Genomic DNA, 24,254 nt, shown 5'->3' with positions numbered 1-24,254 from the left:
TCCAAAATCCGCCATGTCTTGTGATATTGTGGTTCAAATTGGTGGTGGATGTTATGGGTGAAATGTTCCCCCCACTGACTGGGTTAGCAATGAATGGCTCAGCAAGCAAAGAATTTCATGGAGGCTTGAACCGTACACCATCCCACTTACACTCTACAGCATCAATATCCGCATCGATCACTTCTTGAAATCCTAGTTCAGCCCAAGAAATTATTTCAATCATTCGTCTCCGTCTAAATGGATCAATTAGCACCTTTCCGAGTAAAGTCTCATCATAGAGGTCGTGGCATCTTCTCCACCAAATCCTTTGTTCCAGGCGATGTGATCCTCCCATTTACACCCAGGATTCTCATCCCCTCACTTTCTCACATAAACAACATATGCAGTCATTGCTTTAAACAAGCAGAAGTGCGCGCCTGTTCCAGATGCCATGCTGTGTCCTACTGTGATGCTGCCTGTCAGGCGGCAAACTGGACGGCTGTCCACTCCAAAGAGTGCAAGGTTCTGCGCAAGGTCACCGAACAAGGGCGCCCGGGACTACCAACGCCTATACGTGCAGTTGTCCAAGCGCTGGTTAAGCCAGAGATTGGCAATGCTATAGAGGATTTGGAGGGCAATGGCACGTCTTGGCGGAAGAGTGAGAAGTGGGCGGATATGGAGATGATGGCGATGGGCGCGAGTGCCTTTGCTGGGCTGGGAACAGGCCAAGAGGATGTTCAAAAGGCACTGACTATTCTCTGCAAAGCAAGTATAAGATTGGCAGCTTTGTACGGCCATTCGCTAATCCTGCGTAGATCCAGACGAACGCTTTTCACAGATATGACACCGATCTAGGCCAAGTGGGAATCTTTCTAGAACCAAAGCTTGCCATGGCGAACCACTCCTGTATCCCAAATGCTATGGTGCAGTTTATTGGCAGGAAAGCTATACTTAGAGCGGAGAAGCCGATCAAGATTGACGATGAGATCGAAATCTCTTACACAGGTGTGTCTTCAAGCCTCAGATTTATCGATTGGCCTTGACTAACAAACGACCAGATTACACGTTCCCTCTGTCAAAGCGAAAACTGGCACTTGCACCATACTTCTTTGACTGTATGTGTCTGAGGTGTGAAAAAGACCTCAACGTGTACCAAGTATGCGCTGGCTCACCTATCATCGACATGAATCGCCATAGTCTTGTCGCGGATGTTGGTAAACTTGGTCGACATCCTGGAGCAACAGATTCGAACAAAGTCTCCGCGGCGAGAAGACACAGTGAAGGGCTTTCTGAACTGCTGGAAGATAAAGATTCAGCCGGCTCTTTGGAAACTCGCCGCGCATCTCTACGGAAACGCTACCACCGATGTAAAGGATTGGCCGCTGAAGACATGTGGGCGGTATCACCGCTCCCACAACTGTTATCGGAGATATCGATCCTGTACGCCGAGGAAGGTAATTTCGTATATGCTTTGGTAACGGCATGCTTTATCACAACTTCCTGCGACTCCTATCGACATGTCCTACCTTACCACCCGGTCCGCATCAAGGGTTTTCTACTCGTTGCCAAACTCCTGGCCAACACCGCAGCGGACACAGCCTCCCTTGGAAGGTCTCAAGCGGTAACAATCAAGGGAGACTTCAACCAAAGGTCTCTGCAGACACTTCAGGATATCGACCAAGTGTCACTGTGCCAGATGTTGCTCATCATGATTCTCAAGTCTGTTCCCAAGGGTTATGTGCAAGAGTGGGAGGTCTCAATCACTGCAAAGCAGATGTTGGATGAGATAAACCAACTCCCAGGAAGAGAGCAAGAGTCATCACTGATTAATGATTGGAGAAAGGATCCTGAGGCTGATCAAGCGCGGGCCTTCTTTGAATACGCTGTAGTGAAGCAAGTCGATGCCCTGGCTAACCTAGGATTGGAGGTACTCAAGATGGATTTTGGACAGTGAGAGAATATATTCATGGATACGAAACTTTCGTTTTTGAAATCTATAGAGCAAATATCTACCTATGGAACATGAAGTAATTAGCTTGCCAACTCAGGTATTCGTTGCTGTTATACACTGTCGTTGTGGTAGGCGTCTTAGCACTACTATTGGTCAATCTTTCAGTGAGCTTCCAGGCTTCCATGTCCCCCACTTTCCGTAGTCCCTGGAACCGACCAAGGTAAGAACGGCTGCAACTCAAAAAGTACGTAGCTTTTCGCATGGCAAATGCTTTCTGCATTCTTGACTTGGATCGTCAATGAATTTTACTTCCTTACAACTTCGTCAAATTACGACGTAAATCTTTCTACGTCTTTATTCTTAGCGGCGCATTATCTGCGCTCGCACAAATTCACCATGGGTAAGAAATCAAAGAGAAAAGCCGCCCAACTCGTCGACAAAACCCTTACCGTCCTAGGAGCCGACCCAGTCCTCGACACCACCGAAAAGTCCTCCTCCAGCGAGCACAACGATGTGGTTCAGCAGCCAGACAAGTTCGAAGAGGGTGTACCCGTGACAACCGCGGTCGCAAAACTCGAGACTGCTACTTCCACACAAAGCGATAGCAGTCTCAAGCGCTCCAAGCCTCATGAGGATGACGACGAAGGAGAATGGCAGGTCGTTTCGCGAGCTTCAAAGAAGCTCAAGAAGATTCCCAAGCCAGGCAAGAATTATCCCACGATTACCTTTTCGCCCAACGCGCGGCTCCAATCAAAGATCAACATCACCCAATTACGAGATCTGGTAACTTATATCTTCGCCGACGGTTCTGGTCCCCAGTGGGTTGGCGTTACCCACCGTCCTGCCTTTCGAAAGATTGTGGCTATCATGATACCCGGTGTTGAGGAAGCTATGTTCAAGCACACAGTCGACTTCGACAGGTACAACGATATTGCAAAGGGAAACAACACTATTGCCACATCGCCCGACGACTATTATCCCAGGGAGTTGAAGGAAGAGCGTTTACCAACAGCACTGCAGCCTTTCGCAAAAATGTTTACACACTTGTGGCCTGTCAAGACTCCAGGCGATGACCGTCATGGAAAGATGCATTCACCGCTGGCCGCCTTTCTGACCGCCCCTGCTCCTAAGGAAAAGAGTGGGCAGAAGAAAGGTCCCAAGCCAGCATTCGAGCCCCAAGGGTGGAAGAATGAGAGGACATCCATCGCCGAGTTTCTTTGCACTGTCGACGACCTAAGTGACAATGGCTATCTAGTCCACCCAGCTATGCTGGAAGGTGCCGCCAAAGACAAATTCGTCCTTCCTCCTGGCTGGGTGATCACCAATGTAGATAAGTTTGAAGACGGAGAACCCCCCAAGGGCGAGGTCCAAAAGGGTAGTGTTACGGCCGGACGAGACGTCTTGGCTCTGGATTGCGAGATGTGCATGACAGGGGAAAACGAATTCTCCTTGACGCGAATCAGCGTAATCGATTGGGTCGGCGAAGTGGTACTTGACGAGCTTGTCAAGCCTGATAAGCCCATCATTGACTATGTCACCCAATTTTCGGGCATCACAGAAGAGATGCTCGCACCTGTTACAACTACGCTACACGATATCCAGCAGAAGCTCCTCGAGTTGTTGACCCCCCGCACAATCTTAATAGGACACTCTCTAGAGTCAGACACCAAGGCTCTTCGCATCTCCCATCCTTTCATCATCGACACCTCCATTATCTACCCTCATCCTCGCGGACCTCCTCTCAAGTCTTCTTTGAAATGGCTCGCACAAAAATACTTGTCCAAGGAAATTCAAAAAGGCGGCGCAAACGGTCATGACAGCATTGAGGACGCCAAAACATGCCTCGATCTTGTTAAGCAAAAATGTGAAAAGGGAAAAACCTGGGGCACATCCGACTCCCAAGGAGAGAATCTGTTCCGTCGTCTTGCACGGGCTGGAACCGCATACAAGGCTCAAGGGGGCGCTGCGGGAGGCCTTGAAGTGGGCAAGACAAGCGCCGCTATTGATTGGGGTGACCCATCCAAGGGCGCAGGAGCCGGCGCGACATATCAGCTTGGCTGCAAGAACGACGAGGATGTGACCAACAATGTGATCCGTGCCGTGCAAGGAGACCCGGACGGCCTCGAAATCCGTGGCGGCGGCGTCGACTTTGTTTGGGCGAGGATGCGTGAGCTTGAGGCCCTCCAAGGCTGGTGGAACCGCAACCGCGTCGAAAACACAAACAGTGACGGCGGCCCCCCCGAAGAGTCCGAGGAATCCTCAGGCAAATCCCAGCTCGAGCAGGCGTTGGTCCGTTTCACAGAGCGCATTCAACGCATCTATGATGCCTTGCCGCCCTGCACGGCCTTCATGCTGTACAGCGGTTCAGGCGACCCGCGCGAAATGTCTCGCCTGCAGAAGGTGCACGCGCAGTGGCGCAAGGAGTACAATACCCCTGGTAAGAACTGGAACGACCTCAGCGTCAAATGGACAGACGTCGAGGACCAAGAGCTCAAGGAAGCGGCGAGAAGGGCCCGATCAGGTATTGGTTTTATCACAGTGAAATGATGATTGTAAGAACTGAGTTAGTATAGAGAGACTTTGATGTAGACAGGCCGCAAACCAGTTCAGCTATTGAAGATAAAGAGTAGAAGCACGGGACAGTAACAACGCCTGCTTCCATGGAGACGTATGTAAAACAAATACACATGTCAAGAAACCGCATTTTGCAGTTAAGGATCATTACAACTTCTCATTAGGATTTTATAAAATGTAAACCCTGGTTCTTGTCCCATCGTCTCAGGATGGGCATATCCAGACCCTTGACAAGATATTCCCCCCCTAAAAAAATTATATATGCCAACCACACTCATTTTCAATGCAATCTACTACAAAATCACGAAGTAGATAGCATGAATAAGCTTCCATATCGACCGCCCGTTGTGTAAATCCACTCCTCGGACCAGCTTTTTTGTTACGCCAACGCTAGTATGGACATTCTCAAAAAGTACAAATCCCAAAGATACAAAGAAAAGAAAAAAACCCAGGTCCCAGTCAGAGCAAAGATGCCACGAAATCCATGTAAAACGCCTGCCCTTTCGCTTACTTCCGTAGCTGGTGTTTCGCCGCAAGTCTCTACGGCTGTGATTGAATGTGTATGATCCATAGCCAAAAATGAATGAAAGAGAGAGGTGTGAGCATGAGTGCTCGTGTGCAAGATCCCCGTGGACCTTGATCTATAGATCGTGTACATAGCGTTTAACCCTGAGGGTAACCAAACAAAAAGAAAATGATATTAAGATGTAACCCGTAAAGGGTGTAGTGAGTGATGTTTGTGTAGAGAGCGATCGTGTCTAGGAAACAACACCATTTGTTTTGCTGTGACACCAAGCATGACATGATCAAGTGCGAGGCCTCATGGGGAGGTCTTCGACAAGCTCAGCAGAGCTGCCGAGCAGATCCACGTCACGGTGTAACGGGTCAACTCGGCTGACACCATGCTGCGACACCATGCCAAAACTGGCCGGTCGCTCATCGATTGATGAGCCGAAGTCAATTTGTGTGAACTCCCCTGGGAACTCTATGGACGAGTTGGACGACAATCGCTTTTGGGAGTTCGTCCGTTCAAACGGCAGCCGAGAGGACCCTGATAATGTAGCTCGGTGGTGGCTCGAGGCGCGGCTTACTGCATCATGATCTCGCCATTGTGAGTCGAATGATATTGTTGAGCCAGGCATATTCATCAGGTTAAGGGACGGTGCCCGGCTGTGACTGTGATCACTGCTACCTGCGAAGTGGCCCGACGCACGCTTGGAGCTCTTGCGAGGGATTTCCGGGGCATCGTCCTCAGCTTCGCGCAGTGCGATATGTGGTGCCTTGGATAAAGATTTGCTCGGCTCTCTTGGGACGCTCTCGCTGCCAACACTAAAGGTTCGTTGTGGCCGCTCCAAAACAGGGCTGTCTGGTTCAGAGTCCTGAGGATCGCCATTGTCGTCAAGAAGAGCACTCTGTGGTTGGCGACCAGGTGAGCGCCTTGGCTGAGGCTCATCTTCGTCATCAGAGTCGATAGGTCCGTTTCGTAGCACGCCCATAGCCACGGGAATGCCCTCGGGGGGCGATTCTCCACCATTCCTGGCCATCATGGCTGGAGGCATCCGTGAGCTTCTGACAACCTCGAAGCCCTTGCCCTTCTCCTTCGTCTTGCCACCAAGAAGAGTTCGGAACCATCCTGAAGCGGTAGCCACAGGTCCCGTTGGATCAGCAGGCCCAGTTCCAAGTTTTCGGCCCGGGCCATCGGAGTTCAGGGCTGGTCCACGAACACCGTAGTAGAAGTCCACTTCTCTAGTAGCATAGTCGGGCCGGTTTGGAGGAATACTGACTTGAGAATACCCAGCAGGAGGAGGGGGGGCCGGTGTCGGTCCTCGAGAAATATCTGCGCCCATATCTGCAGGGTCGCCCAGGGCTCCCAAGCCTCCCGGCTGGCTCATTCTTTTAACATCTGGGGGACTCGAGGCGCCAGGTCCTTCCGAATGAATTGATCCATTCGTTGCCTCGCGCCGTCTTCTGGGTGGTCGATAGTAGGGGTCAGCGGCATCCATTGATTGTGTCGGATGATGACGGGCAGCGTTGGGCGAAGGCAAGAAAGAAAATGTACTCCTCTCTCCAGGTGTGTTGGGCATATATGAACTGCTGCTGTCGATGCCATGCGGCATGCCGGAGTAGACGTCGATGCTATCGAGGGCTGAGCTGCTTCTATGCCGAGGGTTCATGAGTCCACCGAGACTAGCACCAGACTCGCTACGAACCCTTCCGCTAGGCATAACATATCCTGACTTGCCACCATCGTCCAGGTCCAACATTGCGGCAGTTGACAGCTGGCTGGCTCGGGATGGGCCGGTGTTACGATGCTGTGTGTTGCGGCGAGACAGCTGTCGCGCACCAAAGATCTTTGTGAGTCCTCCACGGGTGAGACCTCGAGCGTCATCTCCACCCGCACCGAGCATGCGAGCCGTGACCTCAATGATGGTCTGCAGAGCGTTGAGGAAGAAGCCAAAGATCAGAGCCGTGCCGTGAAGACCCAAAATGATGTATCCTATCCAGCCCTTATCCCCCTCAGACACATCAAGTGTCGGCACAAATGCTACCATTAGTAAGATCGATACGAGACGAAGGGAGCCAAAAAGCGTGTGATAAGCGTTCATCGCTGTTGAGCGCTGGAATGGCCGGAAAGCGTGGATTGTGAGGATGTGAATAACCTCACAAATGGCAAGCAAAACGACTTGAGCAATACCGCTTGGTTGAACTGCACCCACAGTAATGCCCCTGAGAAACGTCAAGAAAACGGGAATAAGGGCGAATGCAGCAGCCTCGTCAGAATAGGTGTTGTACAGAGGCCCATACAAAAGTACAGTGGGTAAATCATCGTAGAGGACGGATTTCGGCCTTGTCCTGATGATGAGATAGAAGAGATACGAGGCAAAAATGATGAGGAAGATTAGGGTAACGACGGCCAGAGCAATGGTGTAAGTCGGAGAGTCACCCGCAGTGACGAGCTGAAAGCATGACAGGGCAACAATGGGGAACAGAAAGTAGTTGAAGACGATGCGGACGGCATTACCGACGGAAAAGGGGACGTTCTTTGAGCGCAAGTCTTCCTCGGGTGTGTTGTTGATCTTGCGAAATAGCCACTGAATCGCGAATCCTCCCTGGACGAGCACGGTCACTGAGGCGATGCACACGCATAGCCAAACCATCATGCCAGCCCAAATATCTCGGCTTTCTGCCATGCCAACCAACTGGCCAAGCTCCTGAAGTCCGTAGGTAGCATTGGTGACATAGATGCCATCCACGACGCTTTGCCATGAAGGAGCATCGGCGACGAAGCTTTCATTAAACATCAGTGTCGACCATGCCATCTGACTGACGATAGGTTGATAGAAGCCGGGGTAGTCAAGCGTAAGACTGCCGCTCAGTGCAATAAACTGGATATACTGCAGACAATCGCCAAACCCAGGGGTAACGAGGCGGAGCAAGTCAACATCGCGTCCGTAGTTCGAGGTCCAATGGAAGACATCAGTTGAGCCCCAGGGGCTGAAGATGGCTGAGAAAGAAACTGCGAAACCTGTGAAGAGCAACACAATCATGGGCAGAAACTTGAGCAGCCACGAGAGACCCCCAAGATCAGGAGTTATGGCCATAGAAACGCAACCGATCTGTGGGGCCTCCCGAGTTCCGTCAACGATGGACATGCTTGGTGCTAGGGACGCAAAAGCATATGATGCGTATGCGTCCCAAGTGATATTGAGGGAAGGCAACTTGTACGCATCACTGTAGATTTTCGATTAGTCTGTTGTCCACGAATGAACTCACGGTGTGGTGTAGCAACATACCTGTAATCAACCTCTTCAAAGTAGGGACCGAGGGGGCATGAACCGTTGACCAACGAAGTATTACAGAAATTAAACCTTTGATTGTACGGAGCATAGGTCAAGAAGTTCACCCTTGGGAAGTAGGTCGTCGCAGTCCGGTAGCCACTTTGGGGAAGCTCAGCGATTTTGCCATTGATATCATCGTCGTTTTTCCAGGAAGGATCACCAGGTCCAGGCAGTTGGCTCGTCGTTCGAGCACCTGTGACATTACCCCACACGATGACACGGAGACTGTGTTTATCGTTCTCGATATCGAATACGGCATCGGCATATAGGGGGACCCATTGTAGTCTTGTCGGTTCGTGCAAACGGTAGGCGTCGCTGAGGCAGTTTGTAAAAGGAATCCTCACGGCATAGGCGGGCGATACAGCGTGCAGAGCGATGAGAAGAGCGACTAATATACTTTTGGAGAATTGCGATATCGTGCTATGTCGAGGGACCCATGCCCTGTGTCGAGGGGCAACTTGTGACATAATTGTGGAATGTCGCTGCTGCTGATGTGAGTGATTAGATGAATCTACAGTGACGAGAGCATCAGGCGCAGAGCCAGGGAATAGGCGTTTCGATGGCCGTGCCACATGTCGCCTCCCAGGCAAGCCTTGGGCGAGGTCGTGATAAGGTGTGCGAGAACAGCAATCGACGGGTTGTTGACCGGCCAGACCAGGCTGCATAGCTTCAAGTTTATGTTATCTAGAAAGCTGAGATAATCAAGATTGAGTTGCCGACAGGGACTAGTAGCCCAAGGCGGATGGGAGAGGCTGAAGCTGTCAGGGCGAGCGCAGTCGAGTTAGATCGGATCGGGGTGTTCGTGGTGGCTCAGACTGAGATCATCTTGGTTGTCGAGGAAGGGTAAGCCGACGGATGGTTTGAGACCAACCAGCAAACGACGGATGCAATTCTCGAAACGGCAGTGGACGACGATACGTTTAAGACGACCACGGATCAGATCAAATGGCGAAAGCTACTAGAGCTACCTAGGTAAAAAGGATGCTGATAGAGACTACTTGAAACACAGGATAGAGAAGCGAAGCGAAACGGTATCGAGCGATGGATAGGATGGAACGTGAACGAGCGAGCGAGTGAGCGAAAGTGAGAAATTAATCCAGGTTGATGGAGGATGGGGAAAAAAAGAGTGAGATCGAATTAAGCAAGGGAAAAAAAAGAAAGCAAAAAAAGGGTAGAGGTAAAGGGACCCAACAAGCAGCCAGCCCAGCCCCAGGTGGTGTGCTTGTGCTTGTGCTTGTGCTGTGTGCTGTGTGCTGCGCTGTGCTGTTGCGCGTGTGTCAGTTCTGCGTGCGTGCCTTGATCCTGAACGGGCTGCGATGGGGTTTCGTTTTCTTTTTTTGGGGGCCCAGGAAAGAGATGGGGCAGGAGCGAGTGGGAAAATGTGACGGGGAACCAATCCTCCTTCACCATGACAAGGGTGTTGCCTGATCGGGTCGGAGTACCTGGTACCTACTTCTAGTCGGGGCTGGGCCAGCATGGGGGAAGGAACCTCCTCTGTAATACGGGTGCAGCACGCTAGAAGCAGCCTGTAAGGACTCCCCTTAAAACAGGACTGATCACCTGGGAGGTCCTATATGATGGATGGAAGCGTTGACGATCCCCCTGTACAGATCTACAGCATAAGTGGGTTATTCTTATACGTGTTGCGTGTATCACCTCTTTTTTCATCTGTCCGCAGCTCGGGTAACTTGATCAAGGTATTAAACAACGAGGTATCAGCATTTTCCCCTTAACGAGCAGGAAGCTCAATCCAAACCGAAAGAGAGAGAGAAAAAATGTCGACACCTGGCCTCGGGTGAGATTTTGTGGAATGAATAAAAGGGTCGCTTTTGGTGCTAACGAAGCTGGGTCGATGGGTGTTGTGGCTGGGTCGACGCTAAGAGCCTCCACAGTCCTATCTTTATCTCAGGTCATCTTGGATCGAGCCATGGGATGTATGCTTATCAGGAAAATGGTGATTCTTGTGCTACCAAGGTAATAAGAGCCGTGCTTAACTGTGGCATGCCAGGTGACTTTATGAGGCACTTGAGATCCGATACTCTACTTATCCCAGCTAATAGGCTCGTGATTGTGCCACTACAGCACATTAATCCAGACGGGAGCCATGTTGTTGCTGGAGTGAGCTGAGCTCTGCAAGTACCTGGTACTTGTTTCCTGCAATTCTCGTAAAACAAATTCCCCTCCAATCCCAATCTGCGCTAGCTTGTGACGTTTGGTGTAAAACGTCATGGCGTGCGGCTTAGATTCAACCCGAGATGGAGCTTCCATTTCGACGGACTACTAAAACGGGCAAAGGCCGTTCGCCAAATCATAAAACATCTTGTTAGTCGTTGTCGACCTTTTTCCCCTCTTGAATGCCATGGGGATATTTCTTCATCACAATATATGTGTGTCTCATAAATTGGACATCATCACCCCGAAGTTTTCATATATGAATAAAGTCTAGACCAAATTAGAAAAATTAGAATATAGGTTTGATTGCAATCCTCGTTTAGGAGCCAGGGCATGCAAGGAGTCCATCTCGGGTCAGCCACAGCCACGATGGAACGAAGTGCATATTACCATCAAGTTACCTTTTTATTGTGCCTTTCTTCTCTCTCACGTTCTCATACAACGTTGTATATAACGCTGGGCTCTATTAATATGAGCCGCCTGACTGCCTATCTCGACACGTTCCATTGGACGCCATCTCATGTCTGCTTACTTGCTACACAGGAGGCGCATCAAGAACCATCGCCATCTCTCCACCCAGCTGAATTCACAAGATCTGAGCAGGCAAGGCAAACATGTGAGTCATGACAACATTAAACCAAACATCATGCGTTTGTTCCAGTGCCAGTCGGCTCACTCCTCTCCTATCTGCCTTTTCTGTCTTCTCATGCGGAGCAATTGCAGATACGAGCCTGAGCTAGAACCGGCACTGGAGCTGATGAATATGAGCATTGACAATTCCCTTCTCATCTTGGCGACCCTTTTTCTTCACATTGGATTGGCCCTATCCACATGCGCTGACCGTTTATTTTGGCGAGCCCCAGCAGGGTTGACTTGACTTTTAGTGTCAAAGTTTATAGGTGGGCGGACTAGCCGGGGTACTATTTTGAGAACCTACTAATAACATGGATCCATCAATCATCCCATCCCCATGCACTCACTCATTCACTCTCCAACATACCTAAAGGTTTTTTTATTCACCAGATCTACTCACTAAAATATATGAACAGAACCTAAACACTCAAGTACTAGCCTACTAGGGCAGGTATAAGAGTAAATGTTCACAGAATGACTAGGTTCAGTAGTCTACGGCAGTTGTTCCAGTATCCCAACTTTCCTCTGAGTATCAAGTCTCTTCCTCAATCTGCTCATCGCTGATTGAGCGGTATTGCTAATGGTTGCTAGAAATCTGGTTTTAGTACGGATATTCTGTACAGTGAGTAGATAGGTAGGTAGTATACTTGTGTATCCATCTCTCCACTCCATCTCCATTCATCCATATCCCCGGCACTTTCCAGCAATTTCCAAGCTTACAGAATCATCCCCATGTCAATATTTCACACGTTTATAGCCACGCCGTTGGAAACTCCGTGCAAAGACAAACGTCAGTTATGTCATCATCGCAGGGTTTCCGTCAACAGACGATATCTCCAGTGGTCCCCTAAAGCAGATCAGAATCTCATCTCAACGACACCCTCTTAGGCCTTAGCATGGTCTCAGCATCACACCCTACCTAGTCAGCCACCAACCCAACCGTGGCATGACATGTATCTTGGTATCGTGTTTCCCTCTACCATGGTGTGCAGTACAGTGCCTCACTCTTCAAGTCCAAATCCCTAAAAGGCCACGCGGCTGACGTACAGAGATCAACACGTTCGATTACAGCTTGTCTCGCAACCCCTCGACCGTATCATTGGACGTGTAATGCTCATGATGCTTATTTGCTCACAAGTATTGTAGCATTCGACCAAGACGCTGGTCTCTCTCGTAAAACGTAACATATCTAATCGCATCGCTGGCGCAACTTCTCCACATGCCACACATCATCATTTTGAACAACTCCTATGTAAATACCCTATAGGACTGTGCAGGTATGCACGCGTTGCATACCTCTAGCCGAGAATACTCCAGCCATGTTTCAGAATTGGCCCCGCGGCTCCCGGCATGTCACTAACTGGATCGGGCTGCTTTGTCTTGGATTCAAACATCATTAGCCTCAGCCTTAGTTCCATTATTAAGTTGACTACTGTATCTACGTAGCTTCATTTCTGTCTTTGATCTCCTTAGTCGTTCAGTCGTATAAGCAATTTCCGCAAGCAAGTGCCCTTCTTCATCTTCCTTTCTTCATTGACCCGTGTTAATTATAAAACTGAGCAATCAACATGATGAAGCTTCCACAGCAAGGCACATGCTGTCGGGCCTTGGCCAGAAACAAATGTCACGCTTTCGATTTGCCCTTCGCTCCAGACCGCAGCATGTACTCCACCTCGATTGATGAATCCCCGCTCAACCATGATTCCGTGGCATGCCTCAACAGCTCGTCTACTTTGTCAACTTCTGCCATGTTGTCAAACCGTATGGCAGAATCCTGCTCAGCTGCTCGGCCTGATCTCATAAATTCAATAGCCGCATTTATGAGCGCGCTCATTTGAATCCTGGCATTGGCGGATAGATTCACAGTGAGATCGGCTTGAGGAATTGTTTCAAGCGGGAGCTTCTTCGACGCAACACGTTTCAGCTGTCCTCCTCCTGTACGGATGCGTTGTCTTTTGATGAGAAGGTGTCTAGGGTCTGGCTCTTCGTCTGTCGGAGCTGTGATGCTCGAGTCATGTCGTTGTCGTTTGGCTGGCCTCGGGTTGATGTCTCCATTACATGAGTCTTGACTATGATCCAGCACTTGGTAATGCTCATTCTGAATTTCATTACCGGACCTCTCGTCTCGTGGCGGCGGTGTTCTCATCAGCAACGCCTGTATGGAGTGGGACCAGTGGATATCATTCTGTTGTTCACTAGCTTCATCAAGAGGTGTTTGACTCTGTGGCGCCTCGACAGACAGCCTAGGGTGCGAGTAGGCTTGGGATAAGAGTTGTCCTTGACCAGGAGGTTGCTAACCTTCCTGGTCTTCGGAATTTGCGTGAACGTTGTGTAACCAGTCCTTCAGGTGTGCGTCCGAGCTGTCGCGACTGGTCGGGGCATTTCTGCGACCGGCTAATCCGTTTCCACGTCCAATTTGTTCAGATCGACGTCTGTTGTAGGATGCAGTCGGTCCATTTCCCACATGAATGCGACTTTGCCTCGGTCCTTGGTCGCCTATTCTGTTTGGTGACGACACCATGCTACTTTGAGATGGTCGTTGGCCTTGGGTTGAGATGTTGGCTGAGTTACGACGCGAATCACGACGAGTTGAATTATCGACACGTCTGGGGTCTGAAGGCGGAGGAGTTTGTAGATTTGGCAACAATTCCAGCCCCGTGTTAAGGTTGGAGGATTGCCGCAGCCTTGTGAGTGGTCGGAAGGGGCTGTTCGGCATACGGGGAGGGGCCATACGGCGTGGAGATGTGCGAGGAGAAGGTCCAAGAGCTGGCTCGGCAGGAGGGAGCTCTACCAGTGATTCACCGTCGCTGAAATCCTCCTCCTCCTCCTCCTCTTCCTCTTGAAACGTGTTGACCTCTGACTGCGTCAATTCCTTCAGTGCACGACGATTAGTCTCAGAAGGGCTCGCCAAACTGTTCCCGAGTTGAGTGTTCTCAGGCGTGGCGGTTTCGTCTGTTGCGATTACGATCGGCTTGTCTTGCACAGGGTGAAAATAAGAACCAATGTCCTCTGAGCGGCGGCCTAGGGTCATCGTCCTACGACGAGAATGAGAATACAATTGCTCTTTAGGTGGTGAGGCTGCCCGACGGGGTGTTACCTGGACAGGAACCAGCCCGCCTGTGCCATCGATGTCGGTGGAATCACTGTCCCTGCGTGAAAGATTGATGCACAATTTCGTCCTCATCATCTGCTGGATTCTTTCGCTTTGATTAGCGTCGCTGATCACATTATTGATTTGATGTCGTGTTTTGCTTGGCGAAGGAGAGCGGGTGAAAGCGCTAGGAATAGTGCTCTCGTTGTTCCCAAACGCGCCAGAATTTCCAACAAGTAGCCTTTCGAACTCATCATTAAGGGGTTCGATAAGATCTTGGTCGGATGATAAGCTTTCATGCCCAGTCTTGTTCTGAAATCTTCCCTCGCCTCTGTTTGCTTTTGGGGCTTTCGAGGCTCCGGCTGCGGGTGTATGGATATTCTCTGCTGGCATAGTTTTGTTTTGCATCCCTTTGCTGCCCGAAACCTTCTTAACGTAGATAGCGTCGCAAAGAGCTTGAAAACAACTGATAACCGCTGGCTCGTTGTCAAACATCACTTCGTCCTTCAGCTGCGACACATTGGGGTCGTATGAGCCTGGTGGACATTGGATGCTGATTTGTAGAAAGGGGTTTGCAGGCGCCCGTGAACTGTCAGGCGAGCCAATGATTTTAGAAATGCTCGACTTGAAGACGGATACCAGCTTTTTCCCAGTGCTCCTTGTAGATGAAATTGGCCGCGAGTCAACCGAGATGAAAGCCCCCTTACCCTTTATGACCTGAACATCGCTGCCAGGTCGGGGTAGAAGGGCCGTGATTCTCAAAGTACCCAGTTGCACCCCCGTTGAGTCACATTCAACGTTTGAATCAAACGATACCTCAACAAGCTGAGCAGCAAGAGTGTGGCCGAAAATCTGAGTGATGGCCTCTTGCGTGTTCGATGGCGGGCAAGGAGAGTAAGACCATGACTGGGTTGAAGGACTGGATACTTTGAATGAGATCTTGAGATGGGGAATTGCTATCGCATAGCTTTCCAGGAGGCGTTGGATCTCAACCAGAGACCTTCGGCTCGTCTTAATAGCATTCTGTTTGCGGACGGTGAATTTATCAAACAAGTTTGTAGCTTGGACAGTGGTCCCGATTGTGCCAGATACTGGCTGTTTCTTGCTAATACCGCCTGTCTTTGCTTTCAACATCAGAAGTGATGCAACTGGATCTTGTGCGGTTCGAGTTGTGATCTTGATTGCCGCCGTTTCAGTCGCACTGGCGAGGGCCTCGCCACGAAAGCCTAGTGTTTTGCCGCCGTTTTGATGAAGTTCGTCATAGTTTCGGATTTTGCTTGTATGAGACCGGCATCCTAGAAATTGAAAATCTTCAATCTGTATTCCGCGGCCATTGTCTCGGACTTGTATCTTGTCGACAGTGTTGGGCGCAATTGTGATCTCAATGGAAGTGGCACCCGAGTCGATGCTGTTGTCAACAAGCTCTTTGACAACAGAAAGAGGATCTGGAAGCTGATGCGAGGATCTCAGGCGATGTGCCGAAGATGGCGGTAGCTGAGATATTGACATTATAGCGGTGGAGATTTCTTGAAGATTTCTTGAATTGTGTAATAAGAGCTTCGGTGCCGTTTATGCTGTATTGAGACACAGCATCTGGTTGCCTGAGAGACTAACACGGATCATGGGTCATGGATCATGTGGATAATGCTGGTGGAGATATATAAGAGGAGGAATTAATGCAATGTGTGTTAGCGATGGAAGAAGATGAAAGAAGGAGAGGTATTCTAAAGGGCAGTGATTCATCTTGTCTGCATTACGAAATTAATTGCGCACACGCAAAGAAGGAGATCACAAGTCCGCGTGATGTCTCCTTCCTCAAGTTAGTGGACAGTACTAAAGAACACAATACTCAATCGTCAATGGGCAAGGACGGGCTTAGAGCTTAGAGATAGGAAAGTGCGATCAGGTACGTACCCTATCAGTCCCTGCATCTTGTCCCAACCTCAACTTAGCACCTGTCCCCTGTGACGTGACCTAGAAACCCCGCTACAAGCCCCGCGTCCTTCCTCCGGACTTTCCAGGCTTTTGTCCTACCTTGGAACTAACTTGAACCATTTATCTTTTGGCTAGCTATATCCCCTTCGAAATCATTGCCTCAATTGCCGAAAGCTACAACTCTATCGCGTTACCTGAACATATCACGACTTTCATCTCGCCATAATGTCTCTCAAGGGCCCCTCTCCTCAGCACCACGACGGCTCCGGTCTGCGCATTGGCATCGTCCACGCGCGCTGGAACTCGACAATCATTGATCCTCTTGTTACTGGAGCCAAGGAGAAGCTTCTGGCAGCTGGCGTCAAGGAGTCTAACATTGTCATTCAATCCTGCCCCGGCTCCTGGGAGCTGCCCATCGCCGTCCAACGGTAAGCTTCTCTACTATCTGTGCGTAGGACAAGTTGCTGACGAATTGCCTTACTCCAGCCTCTTCTCTGCTTCCCAGATCCAGGGCACCTCAACTGGCGGACCCTCAGCTGGCGACCTTCTGGCTTCGTCTACCGCCGATCTCACTTCGCTCTCTGCTCCCTCCGGTGCTTTCGATGCCATCATTGCCGTCGGTGTTTTGATCAAGGGCGAGACCATGCACTTTGAGTACATTGCCGAGTCAACCTGCCAAGGCCTGATGCGCGTGCAGCTTGACACCGGTGTGCCCGTCATTCTTGGTGTCTTGACCGTACTCACCGAGGACCAAGCAAAGGCTCGCGCCGGAGTTGATGGCAAGGGTCACAACCACGGCGAGGACTGGGGAATGGCAGCTGTTGAGATGGGAGTCAAGAGAAAGGAGTGGTCCAACGGTACCATCGATGGTTAAAAAAGATAGATACATAAACGAGAAACTATAATGCAAGTACAATCAATGCAAGTTAATGCATATATGGGGATATACGTCAGATATGCACACACATGGATGGAGATGAACATCGTGCTATAAAAGTGACCTCCCAATTAGTCAATTACCGGCATAAAGATTTATCTATCATGCGCCAGGGAGCCGGTGCCTGTCATATCTTTCCCCGCAGACGCCCTCGTGAAAAGCACACTTTCTAGAATATACAATTGTATGAGGCTCTCCAAACGAAGGTTGAGCTATTCCAACCTGTGGATATCCAGATGCAAAAAATAAAAGCATATAAACCAATCTTGACCTCCTTCTCTTTTGTAGTAATTTCTCAACAATATTGACCTTTTGATTATATCCTTGTTCCAAATTCGCTTCCTAGTCCTTTCTTTGACTTCCACATGCTGCGCTTCTTATCACGCTTTGCCTTCATCGCCTCCCATCCCTCCTCGTCATCATCGTCTGACCCATCACCGGTGGTGACGATGTTAATAGTTGACTTTGTCTTGGGTTCATCCCAGTGACCAAGCGCTCCAGACATGGTGCTAGTTCGTCGATGTGGTTCGGGAACAGCAGCGGCTGGCATCTGTGACACAGGCCGGTAGCGGCCAGGCAGGCCAATGTTGCTTCGCTCAGAAGGGGCAATGGATGGGGTGTAACCCATGGGCATGCCATGAATCGAGCCGGCGTAACCGCCAATTGGCGGCAAGAACGAGCTGCCTGAACTGGGCTGGACCATGCTCATAGTACGCATTCCAGCGTCCATACGGCGAGGAGGCTCCAAAGTCGGCTCGAGCATCATCGAATGTCGCGATGAAAGGTCGTTCATAGACTGAGTGGCGGACATTCCGCCGTAGGGGGGTTGCATCGGTGGCATCATGCCAGGCTGCTGCTGCTGGTTGTTGGAAGCCATCATCTGCATAAACTGCATCTGCATCTGCATGAACTGGGACATCTGCTGTGTCATTTGAAGCTGTGCTTGGTCCCCAACCGTGAGTTGCGGTGGCGGCATCATCTGCTGCTGTGACATGCCCATACCGGGCATATTGTACATGCTGTTCATGGCGTTCATCATGGCTTGGGGGTTGTCGAATGGAGGGCCCTGTGGCGCGTTCATGCCGGGGACAAACTTTTGGCCGTTAGGGTTGGGTCCTCCACGTCGCATAGCCCTCGAACGTTCCTCGTTGGCAATGACACCAACCAAGCCTCCAGGAGGCAGGGATTGCTGAGATTCAGAAGCAGGTAGACCGCCGCTGAAGGTCAGCGATTCACGCATGGCCGGCTTCGAGATACTGGCACCCACGAAAGGGTCTTGTGGGAGGCCACGTGCGAAGGCGGGAAGCATCGAGTGGCGCTGGTTTTGGCTGCTCTCACCCATGGCCGAACCAGGTCGTGGTGGCGCCAACTGTGTAGATGCGCGCAGGTTCGGGTTCGAGCCCATGGTGCTCAGTCGGGCGGGTGGCCGGTTCTTGCTGGGGAAGCCATGAGCCTGGAGAATGGCCAGAGGCACCTCCTCGTCGTCATCCTCATCAGAAGCACCAGCTGGAAGTCCAGGGGATGGCGTCTTCATGAGATGAAGCTGTGGAGCACTCATCGAGTTTGCTAGGCCAGGTCGGTCATGTGGGTGCATATCAGGTTGCTCTCCAGTGACCTTCATCATCTGCTGTCGGTAGACTGCCATGTGGGCTTCCTGCTTTCTTCTTTGCTTTGCTTGCTGCTTTGACTTCTCCATCTCATCTTCATCATCATCGTAGTTGATTTCGTCGTCATCATCGTTTGTGGTTGATTGCCGAATTCCATCGCTTGAACCGTGATCCTCCTTATCCTTTCGGTACTTTTCGAACTGGGCTGGTGTCATGACCTTGGTGTTGCGCTGTGGGCTGGGGTTTCGCGCGTTGTTGCGGTTGGTGATGCGCGAGTTGTGAGTCGAAGTTCCCTCAAAGAGATTGTCGTCGCCTCTGTTGAAGCTTGAGTTGAGAGGCTTCCTCTCAAAGGACGAGAAAGAGTCTTCGTTTCGTCGGTAACGGCCAGAGGGCGCGTTAGAGCTGCTAGACTCAGAGAGCAATCGGCCCACCGCAATCGAGTCCTGCAATAACTTCGCGTCTTCGTCTTCGATGATATCGGACGGTCGGCTCGAGGTCTTGAAAGAACTCTGATGGCGCGGAACAGGAGGTGGTACATCATCGAGTTCAGGGGAGCCCGGCTGGGGACCGAGAAGACCATCGTCTTCGTTTCGGCCCCAAGACTCGGGGCCTGGCTCGACGTTGTTGACTTTATTGATGCTCAGAGGGGGAGGCTGAATAGGTCGGTTGCTGGTAAGGGACCGAGGAGCGGCGGATCCGTCAGCTCTCATTGTCATGACACTCGCTCTTTTATCGAACGATGAGAACATGGAACCGAAATCTCCTCCCATGTCCATACCATTGTTCTCCATCTCCAGTTGAGGCGGTGTAGCAGTGCTAGTTGTGGATTCGGTCAGACCTCGCGATCTTCCACCATAAGCATCCTGTTGAATAGTTGGGACGGGCGGGATATCGTTATCGATCTTTGGGGGCGAAGCGTTGTGCTTTTTCTGAACGCCAAATGAAAAAGTGCGACCGGCTCGGTTCAGAAATCCGGACCCGCTTGACTTGACAGCGGTTCGAGGAGCAATGTCGTGTAGATTTTGGTTTTGGCTTTGCTTCTGACTCTTTTTCTGAGAGTGCTTATGGTCGTCGTGTGATTCGAGATTTGTTGAAGATGGAGCGGTCGAGGCATTACTGTGCCTTGAGGAGGTATCAGTTGATGTGGCTTTGGTCGTATTAGACGCCCCACTTCCCCTGAGAAGGTGTCAGCGCCTGGGTGCATGACTTATTTTTATCTTTTTTCCAGACCAACCGACCCAACGGTAGCCGTGCAACACATTCCTTGGCGAGTCACACAGGAGAGGGCGGGGGGAGATGTAATTAGGGAAAACTCACCTGTTGCCACTTTTGAGGTCTGCAAACATGTTGTCCTCATGGTCGAGCTGATCAAGATGACTTGGCTTGGGAATGTAGCCCCCAGAAGCCCTGGCCATTCTGGCGCCGCCGTCGAATGACTTGCCGAGAGAAGGGTCTGATCGTTCAATAACTCGGAATGATGATTGCCCTTCTGGTGGTGTCACTGGGCCATTCTGGAAATCCTCCGAGGTCGCGGTTGACTTCCGCCTGTTGAACGCAACACTGAATTTATGCATGTAGAAGAAGTTATGATGGCAGGATGGGGATAATGGTCCGTATTAGGTGCAACCCATAAAAGAGACTCGGAAACGACCGAGTTCAAAGCGAGTTGTTTGGGGTGTCTTTTGATGAGAATCGATATACTTGGGGATTGTGGATCCGTCGGTATGGAATCGAAAGGAATATAAAACAAGGGTTCTGAGTCGGGGTCTCAGTGCGGTTGTTGACTAGCGAGGGTATTCAAGCCGGATCGATTCAAGGAAGCAAGATGCGTATAATAAATGCGGGTAACTGCATGATGGGATCGCAAGTCAGCCGAGGTTGAGAAACAAAAAAAAAAATGCACAGAGGGTTGTGGTCGTCGCAGTCGTTGGGCACGTAAATAATTGGGTTTTTGTACAGGGGAAAGAAGCAAGCGATAATAACAGCAGTAGGTATGAGAGGGTGCGAGATGAGGCGAGGCGACGGGGAAGCTTTATCGGAATGAAGAGTAGAGACAAGTTCTAGGTTGACGAAATGACAAGAGAGTGAGAGAGACACGGGAAACCAGGTGGTTGGAGACCGGCATGTGCCATTTCAAGCAAGGGCAAAGGTAAAAAAGAGTTGACTCACATTATGTATATGATCTCCAATCCAGAAACGAAAGACGGTTTGGTTTGTATTAGGAGTAAAAAGGTGGCTGGTGGAAGCCGGAACAAGACGATCGGGCAAAGGCGAGAGCGAAAGTGAAAGTATGTTATGTATGTATAGAATGAAGTTAAAGACGGAGATGATCTCACGCTTCGTCTCTGCCTTGGTTGATTGGTCTTGAAGCAAAGTAAATAAAACTCTCTCTCACTCTCTCACTCTCGATAAGGCAACGACAGACAGACGGCTAACGTCGATAACAGAAAAGCAATGGAAGAAAGTAGGAAGCGGAGATGATTAAGTTAGGGGAGAGGGGGGGAGAAAGAAGCGAGTGGTGAGGTTTGAACAAGACGAGACGAGAAGAAAGAGAGAAAGAAAAGCGAGTCCAGGTCCAGGTCAAGGTCTAGGTCTAGGTAGGTCCTTACAGCCCAGCCCAGCCCAGTCAGTTGGTTGGAGTGATGGATTGAGTGGCCCGACAGGTCATGGATTGGATCCATGTATGAAATGGATGGATATGGATGGATGTGAGGTGCTGTACAGAGTACCTAGCAGCAAGCCAAGCAAGAAGCACAAGCACAAGCAAAAAGCACAGGCAATTGAGTGAGCTAAGAACTTAGTACCTCCCAAAGTGCAAAGGAGTAAGGGTCAGGCGTTACACACTCACACAGTGCACATGCACAGTTCTTCGTAATGGGCGGCGGCGGGCCCTTTCAACGCTTTTAGTTATAGAACCTCGTCGGGTCGTTAACGTTAACTTGCGCACGGCCTCCGTCTCGATAGTAGAGTCCAACTTGGTGGGTATCTACCCATCAGAGGAAAGTTCTCGGAGGTTGTGAGTTGAATCTGGCATCTGAATCGATTAATTGATAACAGTATCTGATATGCATTTCAAGGCCTGTTGTATAGAAAACGAAAACAACCAATTTCATTAACCAACAGGGCGTCAAATAATAAAAGAAAGTAAAAAAGAACTGGTGAGACGATGTGTCTGGGTAACCCAAAAACGGGAACTTCTACAACCACACCAAGCCCCATAAACCATAAAAACAATCAACTGCTCAATTCGTAAGCCTGCGACTATTTATTGCCCAAAACTCAACTCAATGCCAGCAACTCCTGTCAGTATCAAACACACCAAAAAAAAATCGGTTCCAGAATATCCTTTACAAACATGAGAAAAGCCCCAATAATAAAGTCTCTCCTCTTGGCTCATGATGAATGGCATCCATCACCCCTGTAGGCCCCATCCATCGTCACTCACAGGCGACATCCCGTATCGTACCTCTTGTTCCGACTACCACCTCACTAGCATGAGATGAGAGAACCTGAACAAACAATCCTTGTCTCTTGGACCGCCGTCACCGCTGCGGGTTGAACCCATGGCTGGCTACACTTCAAGGGCGAGTGTCAATGATACACATATCATGTCATGTCATGTTATGTTATGTTATGTTCAGCTGCCTTGTATTATGATGTATGCCCTCTGCAACTGCAGCCCGGCAGATCACAACAAAACAATCAAACGGCGTCGAACCATGGCTTGAATACCGACGCAATCAATAAAACAGACGCTAGTATCTAGATTTCCGAAACAATATTCCAAAGCCTCCAGCTCTCGGGCGAGTCGAAGCTGATATTGAGGCTGGGCTGGGTTGGACTGCGGTCGCAGGCTCATCTCCAATTTCCAAAGAGGTGTGGCAGGCCAAGCCAGGACGGGCAAAGCCGCCTAAAGACTCAATAGTTCCGATATTAATTATTTAGAACAGCTACCTAAAGTGCAGCACTACGGGACGGCACCTACTCAATGTTGCAAAGTGCAGGACCCTAAAAACCCAATTACTCTAGGTCGGACGTGTGTATAAAGGGGGAAATTGCGTGGCAACCAACATCCAGATAGTGCATACTCTTTCTGTTCAGTCAATAGGTAGCTCTGTTTCGTGCATCTAGAGTCGTTCAAGTTTTGTTTATCAAAGCTCACAAGAATCCTTCAGCCTTGGAGCCTTCTATCGTAAAATGATCTAAGCTCAAGGGTGCTAGGTAGTAGGCGGCGGATGACGATGGATGAGCCTGGCTGATGATGAACCACTCGTTTCACAAATTCATTTCCACTTTCATGACTCTGTCACGTTCGAGTTCTCTGTTGTGCTATACGTACCCTTAAAGATGGACATGGCTGACATGGAAAACAAGGGGGGAAGACGTCAACATCATCAAGGATCGATGCAAAATACGAACGGCATGTCCATGATCTGCACTCTTGGCCAAGGCTTAGTTATTTTTGTAATCGATGCAGGAATGATAGATACTGTGAGGATTAATTAATTGGGCACGTATAGTCAGACATTGCTGAGACGAAAGTGGAGGGCTTTGCTTTGCTATGGATGGTTCACGGTTCAATATTGTCTTTCACACACAGACATAGACACACAGACAAAATGGTATCATAATACGGACAGTGAGTCCATTGATCCGTGCAGAACCCCTTGGTGTTTCCCAGCTATGGGCGCAGAGTCAAGGCATTGGTCTATTAATCTCCCGGACGATATACGCACAGTACAGCAGCGTCTAGACTGGAGTTCTTGTGGAGATAAGGGTTCAATGATGCTCGACTTGCTTGGCATTTATTAATCGCAAGTCAATGCCCACTCAGGGTAATTGCTTGCTTGCTTGTTTTCTGCAGTATGGCGTTAATTGATACTTGCGTATAATAATACCATCGCAACATATTGCCTTAGTACCTTGACTATATTCCCCGGGTTCATCGGATATTGGTTCTCAAAGAGAGCAGAACAAGTTGGAGGGTTGATTAATATTGGCTGAATTGGTTGCGCCGTTCCCGCCGTGACCCTTCCATTCACAACTCCCAACCCCTGTACTCTTGGGCTTGTTACGGGCTGGGGGTTGCGGGCACAGGCGCACTTCAGGCACAGCACAGCCCACATGGGGACGGTCGCCTCCACTATGATCCACGGCAGCCGAACAACTGAACAACTGACCCTTGGGTTATTCTCCACTGAGATGAAGAAGTTCCGTTCCATTCATGGAGGTCAGGGCTACTCTGGTTGACGATAACAGTTTCCACTCCCATCCATATCATGCCTGGATATATCCGTAAAGCATGGCATGGCATGGCATGAATGACAAGGAGACAAAAGCCCTGGCCCTGGTTATTCTCTATTTTCGATCTCTTCCCTTCACTCTAAACAAGCCCTTACCTTCCCACTGACGTCGTTGATCTATAGGAGGAGCTGGGAGTTGACGATCTTGATAGCAAAACTCGGGCTTCACGACATGTGGATATGTAGGTACTCTGGCATGTTTTGCATCCAAAAACTTGGTCAAGAACCCAGAT

At 50.0% G+C, this 24,254-nt stretch overlaps 6 protein-coding genes across 6 annotated transcripts, besides 4 other annotated features; 3 read left to right on the top strand and 3 right to left on the bottom strand.

Moving 5' to 3' along the window:
- Positions 1 to 237: 237 nt before the first annotated feature.
- FPSE_02597 (uncharacterized protein) lies at positions 238 to 1,933 on the top strand (the record flags this gene model as incomplete). Its single annotated transcript, XM_009255716.1, has 3 exons — positions 238 to 714; positions 795 to 984; positions 1,038 to 1,933. 3 exons carry the CDS (start codon positions 238 to 240, stop codon positions 1,931 to 1,933), a joined length of 1,563 nt encoding a protein of 520 aa, XP_009253991.1.
- Positions 1,934 to 2,326: 393 nt separating this feature from the next.
- FPSE_02596 (uncharacterized protein) lies at positions 2,327 to 4,477 on the top strand (the record flags this gene model as incomplete). The annotated part of the gene is made up of 1 exon (XM_009255715.1): positions 2,327 to 4,477. The coding sequence occupies one exon, from the start codon at positions 2,327 to 2,329 to the stop codon at positions 4,475 to 4,477; it is 2,151 nt and encodes a 716-aa protein (XP_009253990.1).
- Positions 4,478 to 5,310: 833 nt separating this feature from the next.
- On the bottom strand, positions 5,311 to 9,008 carry FPSE_02595 (uncharacterized protein; the record flags this gene model as incomplete). Its single annotated transcript, XM_009255714.1, has 2 exons — positions 5,311 to 8,236; positions 8,299 to 9,008. The coding sequence occupies 2 exons, from the start codon at positions 9,006 to 9,008 to the stop codon at positions 5,311 to 5,313; spliced, it is 3,636 nt and encodes a 1,211-aa protein (XP_009253989.1).
- Positions 9,009 to 9,556: 548 nt separating this feature from the next.
- Positions 9,557 to 9,610: a microsatellite.
- Positions 9,611 to 12,772: 3,162 nt separating this feature from the next.
- FPSE_02594 (uncharacterized protein) lies at positions 12,773 to 15,748 on the bottom strand (the record flags this gene model as incomplete). The annotated part of the gene is made up of 2 exons (XM_009255713.1): positions 12,773 to 13,407; positions 13,447 to 15,748. 2 exons carry the CDS (start codon positions 15,746 to 15,748, stop codon positions 12,773 to 12,775), a joined length of 2,937 nt encoding a protein of 978 aa, XP_009253988.1.
- Positions 13,962 to 13,987: a microsatellite.
- Positions 15,749 to 16,399: 651 nt separating the features above from the next.
- On the top strand, positions 16,400 to 17,048 carry FPSE_02593 (uncharacterized protein; the record flags this gene model as incomplete). Its single annotated transcript, XM_009255712.1, has 2 exons — positions 16,400 to 16,602; positions 16,661 to 17,048. The coding sequence occupies 2 exons, from the start codon at positions 16,400 to 16,402 to the stop codon at positions 17,046 to 17,048; spliced, it is 591 nt and encodes a 196-aa protein (XP_009253987.1).
- Positions 17,049 to 17,427: 379 nt separating this feature from the next.
- On the bottom strand, positions 17,428 to 20,292 carry FPSE_02592 (uncharacterized protein; the record flags this gene model as incomplete). Its single annotated transcript, XM_009255711.1, has 2 exons — positions 17,428 to 19,894; positions 20,036 to 20,292. 2 exons carry the CDS (start codon positions 20,290 to 20,292, stop codon positions 17,428 to 17,430), a joined length of 2,724 nt encoding a protein of 907 aa, XP_009253986.1.
- A 2,028-nt stretch (positions 20,293 to 22,320) lies between these two features.
- Positions 22,321 to 22,355: a microsatellite.
- A 1,663-nt stretch (positions 22,356 to 24,018) lies between these two features.
- Positions 24,019 to 24,038: a microsatellite.
- Positions 24,039 to 24,254: the final 216 nt, after the last annotated feature.

The sequence above is a fragment of the Fusarium pseudograminearum genome, chromosome 1 (genome assembly GCF_000303195.2).
Source record: "Fusarium pseudograminearum CS3096 chromosome 1, whole genome shotgun sequence".
NCBI lineage: Eukaryota > Fungi > Ascomycota > Sordariomycetes > Hypocreales > Nectriaceae > Fusarium > Fusarium pseudograminearum.
This window is presented reverse-complemented; position numbering and strand designations above follow the sequence as displayed.